This window comes from Cynara cardunculus (genome assembly GCF_001531365.2).
Source record: "Cynara cardunculus var. scolymus isolate 2C chromosome LG 9, CcrdV1, whole genome shotgun sequence".
NCBI lineage: Eukaryota > Viridiplantae > Streptophyta > Magnoliopsida > Asterales > Asteraceae > Cynara > Cynara cardunculus.
Genome location: NC_037536.1, coordinates 8,691,973 through 8,708,390, shown reverse-complemented (window position 1 = coordinate 8,708,390; position 16,418 = coordinate 8,691,973). Strand labels below are relative to the sequence as shown.

General features: G+C 35.7%; 1 protein-coding gene across 10 annotated transcripts in view; it reads right to left on the bottom strand.

Annotated features, from left to right (window-relative positions):
- LOC112517670 (folylpolyglutamate synthase) overlaps window positions 1-13,009 on the bottom strand; it is a 45,117-nt gene extending 32,108 nt beyond the window's left edge. For 4 of the 10 annotated variants that reach the window (XR_003069758.1, XR_003069761.1, XR_003069762.1 and 1 more), the window contains exons 1-3: window positions 11,601-12,304; window positions 6,210-6,421; window positions 4,981-5,046 (exon numbers count right to left, since the gene is read on the bottom strand). Coding sequence is in view for 1 of the 10 variants with exons in the window: in XM_025125045.1 (XP_024980813.1) it covers window positions 4,981-5,046; window positions 6,210-6,421; window positions 11,601-11,784 (462 nt within the window). In the remaining 9 variants the exon portion in view is untranslated. Of the gene's footprint in view, window positions 1-4,980; window positions 5,047-6,209; window positions 6,422-10,369; window positions 10,572-11,600; window positions 12,305-12,896 lie in introns of those variants that run through there. The other 6 variants (XR_003069759.1, XR_003069760.1, XR_003069763.1 and 3 more) reach the window with 6 other exon arrangements.
- Window positions 13,010-16,418: the final 3,409 nt, after the last annotated feature.

The following is a 16,418-nucleotide window of genomic DNA, read 5'->3' as shown; positions in this document are numbered from 1 at the left end:
CGAATGTGGGCATCGTTTGAGATCCACGGAATGTAGCTTGGATTGTCGGTGGTTGCTGATTCGTTGGTGATTTTCTGATCAGGGCACGGTATTGTTCCATCAACATAACCAAAGAGATTATGAGATGTGAGAAAAGCTTCAATCATAGAACGCCAATAGCCATAGTTGGTAGGTTTGAGAGAGAAGGAGAATTTGTGTGAATTGTGAATGGTTTTCTCCTTATGTGAAAAGGTGATTATAGCTGCCATGAATTCTGAGTTGATGTGTCTTTAGCGTCGGCAGATTGTTGATGAATTGAAGAGTGGCGATTGTAGGGTTAGGGTTAAAGGGCGCCGGCCGGCAGATGAGTGGTTGAAGGAACAGCACCGGCAGATTAGGGTTGAAGGAACAGCGCCGGCAGATTAGGGTTGAAGGAACAGCGCCGGCAGATTAGGGTTGAAGGGACAGCGCCGGCAGATTAGGGTTGAAGGGCGCCGATTTTAGGGTTAGGTAGAAGGATCGATTTTAGGGTTAGTGTTAGGGTTAGGCTCTGATACCATATAAAACTTGATATTGATTGTATTGATTGAAAAATAATAATAATCTGATACACCTTATATAGGTAAAACTAATTACATTTTGGACCTAGACAATATTAATAATATAAACTAGACTAGTTGACTTAGTCTAACAAAGTTCGACTTTTTTAAACCTTCATAGTGTTTTTGCTGTGAAGTTTCAAGTGTAAAAATATGGTCTAACGGGTCTCACGAAAACAGCCTGGTCTCACGTGAACCCAACCCTATGTATGTATATGTATATATATAGGGTTGGGTTCACGTGAGACCAAGCTGTTTTCGTGAGACCCATGAGACCACATTTTTACACTTGAAACTTCACAGCAAAAACACTGTGAAGGTTTAAAAAAGTCGAACCTTCACAGCAAAAACACTGTGAAGGTTACCTTCACAACATTTTGCTGTGAAGTTTCAAGTGTAAAAAACTGGTATATATATGTATGTATATAGACTTGGGATCACGTGAGACCAGACTGTTTTCGTGAGACCCGTGAGACCTGTGAGACCAGCTTTTTACACTTGAAACTTCACAGCAAAATGTTGTGAAGGTAACCTTCACAGTGTTTTTGCTGTCAAGGTTCGACTTTTTTAAACCTTCACAGTGTTTTTGCCGTGAAGTTTCAAGTGTAAAAATGTGGTCTCACGGGTCTCACGAAAACAGCCTGGTCTCACGTGAACCCAACCCTATGTATATATATGTATGTATGTGTATATAGACTTGGGATCACGTGAGACCAGCCTGTTTTCGTAAGACCCGTGAGACTAGTTTTTTACACTTGAAACTTCACAGCAAAATCCTGTGAAGGTAACCTTCACAGTGTTTTTGTTGTGAAGGTTCGACTTTTTTAAACCTTCACAGTGTTTTTGTTGTGAAGTTTCAAGTGTAAAAATGTGGTCTCACGAAAACAGTCTGGTCTCATGTGAACCCAACCCTATGTATGTGTATATATATATATATATGTATGTATATGTATATGTAAATCCATGCAATGCAACAGGATGTGAAATAATCTTATAAATCAGGAATAAAAATTTAATAGGACTGCTCGTAAAAATTATTGCAATGCCGTGTAACCTCCTATCCCTAATCGAACCGTCATAGACCTGCTACATCATAGTTACATAGTAATTTATAATTTCAGTGTTTGATTGGTAAAGATAAAAATGATAATTAATTTATTAAATATAGTTGGTTGTGTATAGTTACTACATTAAAATCGGCTTGATAGAACGCCAAATATGTCTAAATGTCTTTAATGTACTATTTTATAGCACTAATATTTATAGGACAAACCAATTATGCGTCCTACGTAGAAGTGTTAATAAGTTTATAGAACATTTCTGGGTGTCCTAACAAGTTTTTTAGAACACTTGCGGAATTAAAGTGTCCTATTAATTTTTTATGACATTTTTTAGAAGTGTTGTGTGAACGCATCTTTATTATAGGCCACTTTTTCAAATAATATCATATAAAAAGACTAATATGACGTTTTATTTCAAAAGCGCCGTAAATAACTTGTTAGAATGCCCAAAAGTGTCGTAACAACTTATTTTATCATCTTTACATAGGACGCATTGGTCCTATAAACTTTAGTCCTACAACATAGTTTATTATAACATTTAGACATATTTGGGGTTCTATGAAGTGGATTTTGTTGTAATGAAATGTATCACTGCTTATAAAGTAACGGACAACTAGCTGTCAAACTCAGTTTCACCATAGTGGAATATGACAAAACACTCTTTAACTCACAAATTGGAATCATTAATTAAACATCAAAACTAAGTAAAATCTGCAGTGAAATATCTTGCTAAGAAACTTAATGGAAATGACGTCCACTTAGACAAATCACTAAGTGAAAACAACAAAGTACCCCACATGCATAAAACTGAGACAACAATGTAATCTTCAACATTGCTCAAGTCTGGGCTATGACTCAACCTTCTTCTTGACTTTGCTATCTACTCCTAAATTAACACCTACACACATCAATATACATATTAATTAAGCACTTATAATGTCTTGATACGCGCCATGCAACTTCGAATCCCTCCCAAGCTCAAAAGGGCCATGCCACTTCGGAACTTCCACACTTTTGCCTTCGTGATTTTAGCCTATTTGACCTTCCAGGCTGTGTCCAAGTAACTTACGGCCTTCTAGGCGTCGACATTGTGAACCAGGGGAAGTTTCTGGATTGTCTAGCTCCAAAATTCTTAATTTCTCTCGTATTACAATGTTACCAACATGTATATCCATAAATTAAAGCACTTCAACACCAATTTAAACAACAGTTCATGCGCTAAATCAAATGTTCTCTCCTCTGTTTTGCAACAAACACAAACCATACTCTCTTACTTGTTTCTTAAAATCACAATCTTAACTTCATTAGTGTTCTAACTTCTAAGCATGAACTTAGCATCATACATCCATAAAGAAGCATTAAAACAAGAGTTTTACATCAAAGCTAGCTTCCTTGGATTTATTGTTTGGATACTTGGACTTCAAACAATGACTTTGTTTTGTGCTTATGTTTTGTTCATAGGATCACATGTGATGAAATAAAATGATTAACATAATTGTTAGTCATTTTAGAGTTCAAATGTTAAATGTGTTATTGGGTATACAATCAATCACATGTAATACTGTACTTAATCACATGTGATTCAGTACATGGTCGAGTAATGTAATGTGCAACTCATTCCAGAAATCACATGTGACTCAAAACAAGTACATAATGCTCTACGTGATCATGTATTAGATCAAATGTGATTCAGAACACGAGAAATCATTAATAGTATCCGATTGATTCAAGAAAGATGGTAAAACACAAAGTTTTATTAACAATATGACATGTGATAAGATACATGGTAAAACACTGGAATACATTACCAATAACAGATTTGATAAGATACATGGAAAAACGTGAGAATCCATTAACAATATCACGTGATTCAATATAGAGAGTAAAAAACAAGAATATTATTAACAATATTGCATGTGATATGGGATTCAAACAAACAATTAGACAACCACCAAATACAAATTACTTCATGCCCTTATCAGCTTAATTTTGGCATGTCAATCACAATTATATATTCCCAGACATGTGTATGATTTCTCTACTTCTGTATCCCTTTTTTACAGTTAAATAGTCTTGGTTCTTCTTTTCAAATGCCCTCCGTTTTTCTTTTACTTTTTAGACCAAAGCTTCTCCCTACTTTTCAATTTCTTCCAAACTTTTTGAAGCACTCATTTTCACCATAATCTTTTTGCAAACACTTTTTTGCAAGTTGGGGGTCAACCAGAAAAAATTTCAAGTGGTGGCACAAAAATTCTAAGAATCCAAGCTAGGATTTGACATTGAGGCGGCTAGGTCGCACTTCATGTTGAGCCGGTGAGTTCTGGAATTTGAAAAGAGGCAATTTGAGTCTTTGAGAAGTCAAGAGAGTTGGAGAGAAGATATAAGCCTGAATTTCTGAAGTCGTTTCATAATGCCCCTAGAACAAGAAGCAATGTTTTGGTATTAATTTTACAGTAGTGAATCAAATGGTGGCACCTTTAAGAGTAGTAACTTTTCCCAATATATCGAGACAATTGAGCAGTACTCTTCAGCTCTGCGTACATCCCACATCCAGACCCTACATCCGAGTGGGACATACAGGTTGTGTTTGGTTTGGTTGGGTTCGGTTCGGTTCGGTTCGGTTTGCGCTTCCAACCTACTACACCCTCAGCACCATACAATATTATTTTGATGTGGGTACAATACGTAACGAAGTTCTGCAAATCCCCGAAAAAGGTGTACACTGAATAGGCTGCTTAGGCATTAAAAGCCCCCACCGCTTCAGTTAGAAACTAGTCATTGTATAAGTGTCTCAAAGAAGTAAATGGGTATCAAGTAGGGCAAAGCAGGATTAATAGTGCTAGGCAGGGAGTAATCAGGTTTAGCCTATGAATTGGATTAATAGATTTAGCAGCCAGGCATGTTGAACCAGCTAAAAATATTAATTCAACCCAATTCAAAAGATATTACAGCCCAAATTAGGATCAGCTTCTATCTAGTGTAGGTCAATTACTTTGAGCCAATCAAAACAATAAGGCATGGTTATGCAGTATCAAAATGACATATTTTATCTAGCATTTTTCCAATGATATATCTGTCATATCCATGATATCACCACCATATGTATATGTAGTTTGGATACCTACACATGCGAACACAACATTTAAGATTTTAGAAACTCTCCAATTGGAAACTATCTTATTTTACTATGGTCATGTTGGAAAGGATAGTCTTAGTGCACAATATAGCATCAAATCACATTGGACTGCAGAACAAGAAATAAGAGAGTAAAACAAAACAAACCGAAATCTTTAAGTATTGATGATGATGAATATTCAGAAAGATAAAAATGAACAAGATACCTTTCCTTTAGTTCCAGCAACATGGATAATGTTAAGGTCAGCAATCTGTTCCTCTAGGCCTAATATCTGAAACTCAGAGTCATGATAATGTTTAGTCAGATATCCATTACATGCATTTTTTTCATTGGTACACTTTCATATTACCTTGTATGTGATACATCATACATATGAACACTATTAGACTCCCACCTCCCCCCCCCCCCTTTCTTCTTTTGCCAAGGAAGAATGAGCACCTCAAGGTTGAAAAAGCCACAAAAGTGCCCTTCTGGAAATCTTTACTAGTTTTGGACCCATGTACAGGTTTCAGACAACAACCATCATATACAAAAGAATGCTCATGTACATCATCACTTCAAGGATAAAGTTTTATTGCACAAGGAACTTGATTATTGGCAAATTAAGCATCATAAAGTGTCTTCATAATTCATATTATAAATATATTAGTTTAAAAGCATACAAGTTCTTTCTGTTTTTCTATTTTATGAATAAGTGATGTCATGGTAAAGAGGTATATTAAGATAAAAACGCCAGCCTAGATTAAGTGGTAAACGAACAATTCTTCTTTACTTCATGTGCTGAGTGTACAATCTAAATGACAAAAAATCACCATTTTAACCATCTATTAAGAAATCAATAGACCGTCAGAGTTGGGGGCAGAACATAAATTATTGTTGAAACTGTTGGTACTCTTTCATTAGTATTAGTACACACTTTAATTCTTGGTGTGTGCTAGGAGTATGTTTTTTAAAACAAAACGATATGAAACGGTATTATCACAACGACAATAATAACTGAAAATAGTGTGATAAAACATGATCTGTTGAAATTCAACATAGTTTGAATAGCTCTTAATTTGAAACATTTGGTACTAGCTGATTAGCAGTTTCATCACAAAAATTAGTCATAAGCACTATATCAAAGTAAAAAAATATCATTATGAATATGGATATCATTGAAAAGAGAATAACTTAAGGGTCAACAATAGTTATTTGTTGGGTTCAAAGAAAAAAAGTATTTATCGATAAATACTGACGAATGATAAAGATGTAAAAAAAATGAGGGTATAATAGTAAAGGGAATGACTTAATGGGAAATCAAAAGCCTTGTGACTTACTTATCAAGTCATTAAACAGACAACCATTTATGAAACAGCAATCAAGTCATTCAGCCCTTTAAATCCTACTCAAACACCATCTAAACATGATTATCTGTATCGAGAATCTAGATACCTGAATATACATTGACATCCTCTCCAGCTTCTTGTATTTAACATTTGGATTTGAATAGCCATCACGTTTTTTGCGTGTGATCAGAGACGAAAGCGCTTCCATAGCAGCTTCATATGTAAATGGCAAAGGACACTCTTGTATGCTCTCGCTGGTCACACTCCTACTGTTTAATGTTACCACAGTTTCAGAAGACATGTTTGCATATTGTAAACCTGAAACATTGAGATTTCGCAGACTTAACTTCAAGTTTAGTCAGAATATCAGACAAAAAAAGTACATGTAAGGATTTGTTATGGTTTTCAACAACCTTGTCTATAAGATGAGAAATTTTTGTGCAACTACCAAATAAAAAAGACCAAGGATCAGCTAGGATGAGATTTGCCTAGGGATCCAAGGGAGTATCCCGTGGGGTATGCTATTTTCGTATATTTTTTTCAGCATCTTTTTCAACCTATGCACAAGCCAGGGTCTTCACAGAACAGAAGACCTGCTCTACTCTTCAAGTTACATCTCAACCCTCCTTTTTGTTTAGTTTATTAATAATGCCAAGATACACATATTCAAGATACATATACAACAACAAACTAATCAATTTGCACCAAATATAACTTTGATCGTGACAACATATTAATGTAATTAAGTTGTAATCCGACATCGATGAGACTAAAATTGTAACTGAACTAGTGTCGAATGTCAATTGAAAGATCAATGTGTCCTAGGGGAGAAAGTAGGGTAAGGCACAAGATAAGGAGTGGAAAAGAAGATTTCAATCGACATTGCAACATAATTTTAACACTTGCTTCATATTCTCATCATATATGAATCAACAAAATGAACATCCATTTGCCCATCATTCCAAGCATCTTTCTAACTGTGTCGATCTTATTTTAAAGTGTTCACTTAATGCCTACTTTTTAGGGGTTCTCCTCCGGCCTATGTTATCAGCTCAATTTTGCGCCTTTGTCCCGGTGAATCGGCCGTCTGAATTATTTAGGATATACTAAAGACAAACTTTGAAGTAAGAGGTAAGAATAATAAAGAAGAAGAATATACGATTAAATCAGAAAAGGATAAATACAAAACTGAACACATATGTATAGGATGAATATGTAATAAAAGACATACATACACGCTACCTTTCATAACAACTTTAAATTTAGTATTAAACTAAAGAACTGTTAACCCAATTGTTTTGCTTCACTTTCAAACTCTTATCGTGTGGAATTCTATTTTGTTTCACTTGTCTAAAAAAAGAGGGAGGTAAAAAGGCTATATATACACAAAGAATATGAGAAGAAAAGGGAAGGATTCCTAAGATATTCACAGCAACTAATTACAAGGAGATAGTACCCATAATCTCCAATTCCTATTTTAAAATGATATCGAGTATCTTTAAGGATACCGAGTATCTCTAAGGATACCGAATATTTCTATAAACCCCGTCAAGCTCTGGAATATATATTGATCATTCCCAGCTTGGAGAATAGACTTTCAAATGTCGGTCTTTAGGGAGCTTTAGTAAGGACATCTGCAATTTGTTGTTGTGTATCTAGTACTAGTAACTTTGGCCTCAATTTTCTCGCTTATGAAATGTCGATCAATCTCAATATGCTTTTTCCGATCATGGTGGACCGGATTCTTTGCAATTCTTATAGTTGTCTCGTTGTCACATGAGAGTTTGATTGACTCTGAAGTTTCAACTTTGAGTTCATCGAGAAGTCTCTTAAGCCACATCCCTTTCACATATTTCGTGTGCCATTGCCCTATATTCAGCTTAGGTACTACTTCTCACAACAACTGATTGTTTCTTACTTCTCCATGTGACATGATTGCCACATACAAAAGTACAATAGTCTGAAGTAGACCTCCAATCAGTGAGAGATCCGCCCTACGCTGCATCAGTGAATACTTCTATACCTCTATCTGAACTTTTGATAAAAGCAATTCCTTTTCCACGTGTCCCTTTGAGATACCTCAGAACTCAATATGCCGCCTCCATGTGTTCATCTGTGAGATTGTTCATAAATTGGCTTACAACACTTACTGGAACCTATATCAGGTCTTGTGTGTGAAAGGTGGATCAGTTTTCCCACTAGCCCTTGGTACCTTCCTTTGTCTACTAGAATGTTGTCTTGCTTGGATCCCACCTTGTTGTATGGATCCATTGGTGCGTCGGCTGGTTTACATCCACGTATGCATGTTTCTTTTAAGAGATCTAGGACATACTTCCTTTGAGAGACTGAGATTCCTTTTCTTGATCTAGTAGCTTCCATTCCAAGGAAATACTTCAAATTTCCAAGATCTTTAATCTCAATTTCCTTTGACAAAAGGGTTTTGAGACGGCCAACTTCAATGTGATCATTGCTGGTCAGGACTATATCATCAACATAGACAATAGGGACATGTACCTTTTGATCAAAGGTATGCTTTACGAAGAGCGCGTGATTCGCTTGGCATTGAGTGTATCCCATTCTTTTGAGAACTATAGAGACCTATCCAACCAACCCCGTAGGGACTATTTTAGGCCATTTTTGAGGTTGCATACCTTGCCTTGATTTGCCTGAGAGTTGAATCCGGGTGGAATGTCCATGAAAACTTCTTCTTCAAGATCGCCATTGAGGAAAACATTTTTTACATCGAGTTGGTGTAGTGGCCAATCTAGGTTTGCAGCAATAGATAACAAGACTGTGATGGTGTTGAGCTTGGCAACTGGTGCAAATGTTTCTTGGTAGTCTATCCCATATGATTGAGTAAATCCTTTAGCTACCAATTGCGCCTTGTATCTCTCAATTGTTCCATCAGATTTGTACTTTACTAAGAAGATCCATCGGTAGCCTACCTTCCTCTTTCCAGGTGGAAGGTCTGTAATCTCCCATGTTTGGTTCTTCTCCAAAGCCTTGATTTCTTCAAATGTTGTGTCCTTCCATGTTGGGATGAACAGAGGTGGAACCTGAGTTTCATCCAATCTTGACACAAAGGCATGATAACTGGGTGATAATCCCTTGTAAGATACAAAATTCTTTATTGGATGTGAAGAACAGGTCCGAACCCCCTTTCTTAGAGCAATAGGATTATCTAGATTATCAACATTAGTAGGCTCACTAGGGAGCATAACTTGAGATTCAAGAGTTGGAATTGGTTGAGACTCGTGGCACTACTCAGATTGTATTTCCTGTACTTCCTTGTCCTGCTTCCTATTCCTGGTGTAGACTAGGGTTTCCTTTTGAAGGTTGAGGTGTGTATTTTCTATTGGTGTCATAGGACTGGTTGAATGATCGGTGTTGAAGGATGGTAAGGTTAGTTTGGACCAGTTCAGTTTCTGGCACATGCGGGAAGAGAGTTAATGGTTTTGGAAGAGATTAGAGGAAGGGATTGGATTGGGTCAGTGTGCATACCTTCATTCGTGAGAGGGTGTTCAATCAAACATTCCCTATGGAAGGACCTTGTTTACCACAACCAAACATTCCCTATGGAAGGACCTTGTTTACCAATTAACAAGCCATAATCATTGATCCTAATTAGTATTCATACTTAATTCATACAAGATGCATCACACACTCATGCTAAGAATCGCACTCTCGCCGGTGATTTGCTATAACATTTATCACAATGGTAAATTGGTATTGAGAAAAAAAATAGCATTTCGTGTAATAAATAAAAATATTTTCATGTATGTAGTAGTTAATATATGTTAGATATATCTAGTAGTAAGATAGTCACCAAATGTTCAAATTACAGACGTACAATCGTGCAAAAGTAGATCTTTCAACTAGTGATAAAATGACTTCTTATTTAAGTAATAGATTGCGTTTGAAGGGACCATGTTGACCAAATGTCCACAAAACTACAAAAGCCTAACTTCATATTTCATTTGTTGGTTACCAAACACAATGACTTGTAGATTAATCAATTGATTGTGCTTTAAACCCTCGCTCTTCTGCTAAGAACTAATAGGAAAACTCAAATTTTTGGAATATTAAAGATGATGTGAAAAACCCGACTTACTGGATGAATTTTAGTGACTCTCTGTCTTTCTACCATCCTTTGGTTAAAGAAGACCAGCTCTTTATTTCATTCTTGACTCTCTAGAAAATGTTATTTGAATACTCACACGGGCACACACCAATTGTATGCTTCTGGCAAAAATGAAGAAAGCTTACACAATATATGTGTGGCTGAATCGAGGCATTTCTCGACATGTTGCACCGTATCCATCCTTCCACTGTAATCAATGATCAGCAAGACAGCAACAACTTTCTTTGACGATTACCCAGTTCAGAAAAGCAAGGCTTTTTATTTTATCATACGCCACTAACCGAATCAAAAGTCCAACAATAGTGGTCCATCTATGAGCTAATATCACTAAAAGCCCAAAACAAAAAAACAGGTTTCACACTGCGATTTCAAAGTCCAATAGCGATAAAATCGCGAAGCAATTAATTGTACCACAATTTAAAGTTGTGATATCGAAATCTAGTGACACATATAATTGATTTGGATTATTGGACATTAGTTAATTAAGATTGATATTATTCTTAAACTTGCATGCAAGGTCTCAATGCTACAAGTATTAGTTATATAAGAACGAAGGAAAGAAAGTGAAAGAGAAAGAAAACCAATCAGTGCTTTTAGTTTAAAATGATTTCTTCCAAACACTCATTATTCTATGGAAAATTGGGAAAACTCAATTTTATCCTTTGTAAGGTTAGTTGACTTTCTATAATCCAATATTTTGAGTTAGAAATATATGTATTGATATTGGATTCATGGAAAATCTTTAAGTAGTTGTTAACACTAGAAAACATAAAACAATTAATTCGGGTAAATGAGGATCATCGGATGTATATTATTGGTGAACCATACAAATGTTTACGATTCACCTCCTAACAACTATTGCCTAGATATCTCGTTGCAACGCCATTATTACACTCAGTTTTGGTTAGCAAGAGCGCACAATGTTTGCATATTCTAATTCATAAGCGAGATTGGTAAGTTAAAGTACTTGGTTATCCTCATTGATCCTTAATAACCATTGGCTCTCTTTTACGCTCAAATGTCTTTTCACTTGAGACAAGGTCCTTAGATATATCATGTAAGTAATATTCGTAGATTATATGCCTCAAAGTGTTGTAGCTTGATTATTCGTTTAGCATTAAACTATAAGTAATACTACTTTCTTAAACACCAACTTTGAAGATTTATTTGTTGTTCCCAATCAATAACGATCTCAAAGTTCCATTATATCTGTTGAAATCATGATCACAACAAGTGTCCTCCATTCGTTGTCAAATGATGGTAAACTTAGCACGAAGGGGTAAATTTAGTGCCACCAATTCCAATGCGTAAAGAACTACTATGGTTAAACATATAATGTACGAGAGTAATGTATACCTTTTTGTCGTATCTTCACAAGCGAATGATATGTTTTCAACACAGTGAGATTGAAGGTATTTAGACAATGTGAGGAACGACCAATTTCCCTTGTTACTTTATCAACCCATGGGAGTTCCTTCCGACCAAAGTATGCAACACCAAGCATTCCTCGCCTCATGTAAGTGTTTGAGTGCAAAAGCATTATATGAACGGTTCTAACAACTTCAATAGCCAACAACTATATCATAAATGAAATAGTAGTAATAAACTTTCAAGAAGAACATAGCATGAACATTGAAATCAAAGGCTGTGGGGAAAGAAGGTTTTTAAGAAAATTATGATGCCTTTAGAGTTTGATCCATGATAAGGCTTAGTCCTTTGTGACTTGAAGGTCAGGGGATCAATGAAACATCCGCTTTGCAAAATACAAAGAAATATCTTGTATAAAGACTTCTCACCCTAACCCTTGGAAAGCCAAGGATCCTCATTGCAACCAGGGCTGCCCTTTCTTTAATAGTTTGATCCACATTATAATAGCTGAATGACTACAATAAAAAGCAGGTAAGATGTAAAAGAAACCTGTGCTGAAGTTGCTCCCTCTTAGGTTCCTTTGTACAGCACCTAATCTGGCTTTTGAAGATTCAAACGCATTCAGTAAAATGATTTTCTTTTATGCATTTCTCATTTGAAAGAGTTTGGCGGAATCCAATGACTAAGGGGCCGTATACCCAATTACTTACCCGGTAAGCACTTATCGATAGGAGTCAACACTATGATTTATTTTGATACGCAAGATTTTAGTATATCAAAACATATCGAAAATGCAAAAATTTAGTGGGTAAGCGCTTACTGATAAGAGTCATCATCATCACTTACCGGGTAAGACTGTCCATCATTCACATCGCTCTTACTATGTAAGATTCTTGACCCTTCTCATATTCATCCGATGAGGAAATTTATCCGGCAAGTACTTACCAAATAAGTGTTTATTAAACGTCCCCTAACTCTCTTTAAAATAAAGATGTTTATGATCATAAATTCAGTTATACTATCCCCTATTCGAAATCTTAACAATGCACGCCTTACAACTCAGCATTATCTGCACAAGATAACTTATGAAGATCATAGCACCAGCCAAAATACTCCTCTCATTCCAAATAAAGTATAAAATCATACTTTTCACAATTGACTACTTTTGACGTGTTGAAATTGCTTACTTTATTTTGGTCCAAGCAAAAAATTACGATAGCCAATATAAACTATTAGAAGATGATGGAATAAACAATATGAAGTAGCAAAACTGAATATGTTAACCTGAAATTGGAAAATATAACGTCTGAACTCCAGAATTCAAAATTTTAACTCCTCTGCAACTTCAATAAATCACTCCGCAAGAACAGAGGAGATTCTAGGGTTCCAGGACAGGGAACTTGTGTTCAAACTTTAAACGCTCCTGAAATTTAATCTGTAAGAAGGAGACGCCATTAATGGGGTGCTTTTGTGCTTGAGTGAATGGAATCCTATACTCGAGCGTGTATTTTTTACAGAAAGTGCAAATGCACAAATGGTCCTTACACGATTGATCCCATGTGCACGTGTACAGGGAGGGTGAACGTTAGGGGTGGTAAAAAATACTCAACCCCATAACACGATGCCCTCGATTACCCAATGTCTTTTACAAGTTATAATATGAGAATAACCTCCCATTAAAGCGGACTCATAAATTACACAATATGATCAAAGACATATTTTCAACTTCAAGAGCCCGCACCATAACATGATGCCCTCGATGACCACTGCATTATAGTCTACATTACATGACCCTAATTGAATGACCAACGTACTCAAACATGTAACTTACAAATAAATATTTTATAACTACATATAACTCCAAAAGCCCGATATAGGGGAAATTAATCCGGACAAATGTCTCCAAGACGCATTTGAGTCAAAGCTCAAGAACCCAATTGGCTATTCAATAAAACATATTTAACCAACGTTTTATGCAAATAAATACTCCAAAAATATGATTAACTAAAAAACTCATCATTAGTTGAGACAAATAATTTTCCAAATGAAATTATACTATTTACATTTCCAAATGTGTCATAACGCAATAATTTACATTTTCCCAAAATGGTTTATAAAACAAAATACACTAAATGTAAAATTAACATCAATTAGTTTCCCTAAAGAGTAATAAACCATCAAAATCCCTCATACTTTGTGGTTTATTTAACAAAATGTTTGAAAATCCCAAATATGGGCATTTCACAAGATTTATAACTCAAATATACTATAAATGCAAAATTCATCAAATAATCAACACATTTGATAAAATATCAAAAAAAAATTAGGACGCTAAAATATACAATTTTTGGCATGTACAAAGTTTTCACAAAACAATTTGAACTCATCTTGCTAGATTAGGTTAAACCTAGTTTCCAAGCTCAATCTCTAGCTTTAAATAGTGAAGACTTTAGATCATAAACTAAATTTCCAGATCTAAAATGCAAAGCTTCTCAAGAACACATCTTTTACTCCCAAAACATACACAAAGAAACCTAAGAGGAGGATGATGGTTGAGGTGAAAAGAACCAAACCCTAGATCTTTGAGAGAGAAAGGTTAGAGTATTACCTTCAACAATCAACCCATGAGATTGTCAAGGAATGTTTCCAAAAGCTCCAAAGATTGAACCTTAAGCCCCCAAAGTCGCCCAAGCTAAGGAGGGAGTTGGGAGAAGTGGAGGAGATAGAGAAAAATGGAAGAGACCTTAGCTGAATCAGCCTTAGATGCCCAGATCGCGACCCATGACCCTGGCTTGCAACCCTAGGGTCGCGACACAAGGGTTGACCACCCCTTTAACTCTCCTTGCGACATTAGTCTCACGATGCAAGGGTCACCCTAACCTTGAGAAGTTTTCTACCTACATACACAATGTGCAACCTTGGCTTACGAGCCTAGGGTCGCGACACGAGGGTCACATCTCGCCTCCAGAAGCTTAAATGCTTCATTTGTTTGAATTCTTCAGGGTTTGTTATATGTACTGAAAATCTGGGTGTTACAATCCTCCCAACCTTAAAAGAGATTTTGTCTTTGAAATCTAGCACTTATCTACAGTCGAACACATTGCCTTAATAGACTTCCTCGATTCCCCAATTAACCCTGATTATTATTCGCAATTGAGAATTTTATCCATATGAAATCTTTTCGAGCATTGACATCGAACCATTCCTTTTCCACAATACATTAGGACCGAAAGAGACACACGAGGCAACTCCAAATGCCATATGCCATAGGGTTTAAGTCCTATTGATTGCTCATTATTCAAACATCTAGTGAGAATAACTATATAAGGATGTAGTCCCTAATCGATCTCAACTTCATAAGCAAACTGCCTCCTATTTGGTGGAGGGTCTCTAACCAAAACTGACCATAATCTGGACTTTAATTATTTTCCTACTATAACTGCAATCCGAGCTCTACGAAGATTAACACCATAATCAAGCTCAAACTTTATTACCATACACCATTGAGTGTGAGCACAAAGTCTCAGCGGTTAATAAAGGTATTCAATTAACATACCTCTGTTGTCTTCCAACCGTGAGGGGATCTTACCATTCCAAAAAATAGTTCGAGGCCTCAACTGATCACTTTCGTTGCATTAATCGATCACAATTTCTTTCTTCAATTTTCTAGCAACCATTTTTTGAACTGTGACACACTTCTCTATTGCATTCAAAACTATGATAATCCTTGAAAAAAACCCGATCCCATTAGCGGAAACACGATGAGTGATAGTTCAAGATTTCACAGCGATAGGGCGAAAACAACACCAATTGTCCATTCAAATACATCACATATAAAATCCGAAATTACATCATACAAGTTCAAAGTTTTAGCAACATGGTGTAAGCAAAGTTTTCAGCAAAAAGATTTCAAATAAAAAAAATGGTTGATGTCGTTGCGCCCCGAACATAAACGATATCAATTAACCTTTGTTTTTAAGTATAGTGCACCCTTACCTGTAGTTTATAGGTGAGATTGCTATCCACACCCCTACTTATCGGTTTTTAGGTGGGATTGTCCGTCCAAATAGCGTTATCCACAAATACCCTCGGCTCCTCACTTGAGTTAATAGTAGTGTACAAACTTTTCTGTTACATTTTACTCAATATAACTATTAATGTACATGCCTTAGTGCCCATAACATCAAATTAACAAAATTTCATATTCATAATGAAAATAGCTCATATAACACATTCAATCATGTTTTTCACCCCAAAACGTAATAAATACTTTGAAAGAGGGGTTGTGAATACTTTCTCTTTTGCAAAGCTCCGCTAATAAAAACACGATTCGGTCCCCACACGTAGGCTTAACGTTCCCCTATCAAAGAGGAATATCCAAAACCGTCACTTATGGGTTTAAAACTACTTATGGGGATTAATAAGTCCTAAGTCCATAATTGTCTACATATGTCCAACTTGATTATCTATAGTCCAAATATACATAATGCACATATGCTCGTTAATACAGTAATTTATACCGGAAGTAGTGTTATAATCCAATAAATGGTCAAAATTTATAAAATCAAATAAATTCCAGAATTTCACTTTTGGACAGAAACTAATAGTACTAAAAATGATCAATTTATAGAGACTTCTAAAATGACATAGTTTCCTATCTTTTTATATGGGATATAAAACTGAGTTATGGTCATTGTGACCAAATTTCATGCATTTTGGACATGTAAAAATGGTTCAAATAATTTATGCAATACAATATGTCACAATTGGTATGACAGATTACACCATGTTAGTAAAATACTCATT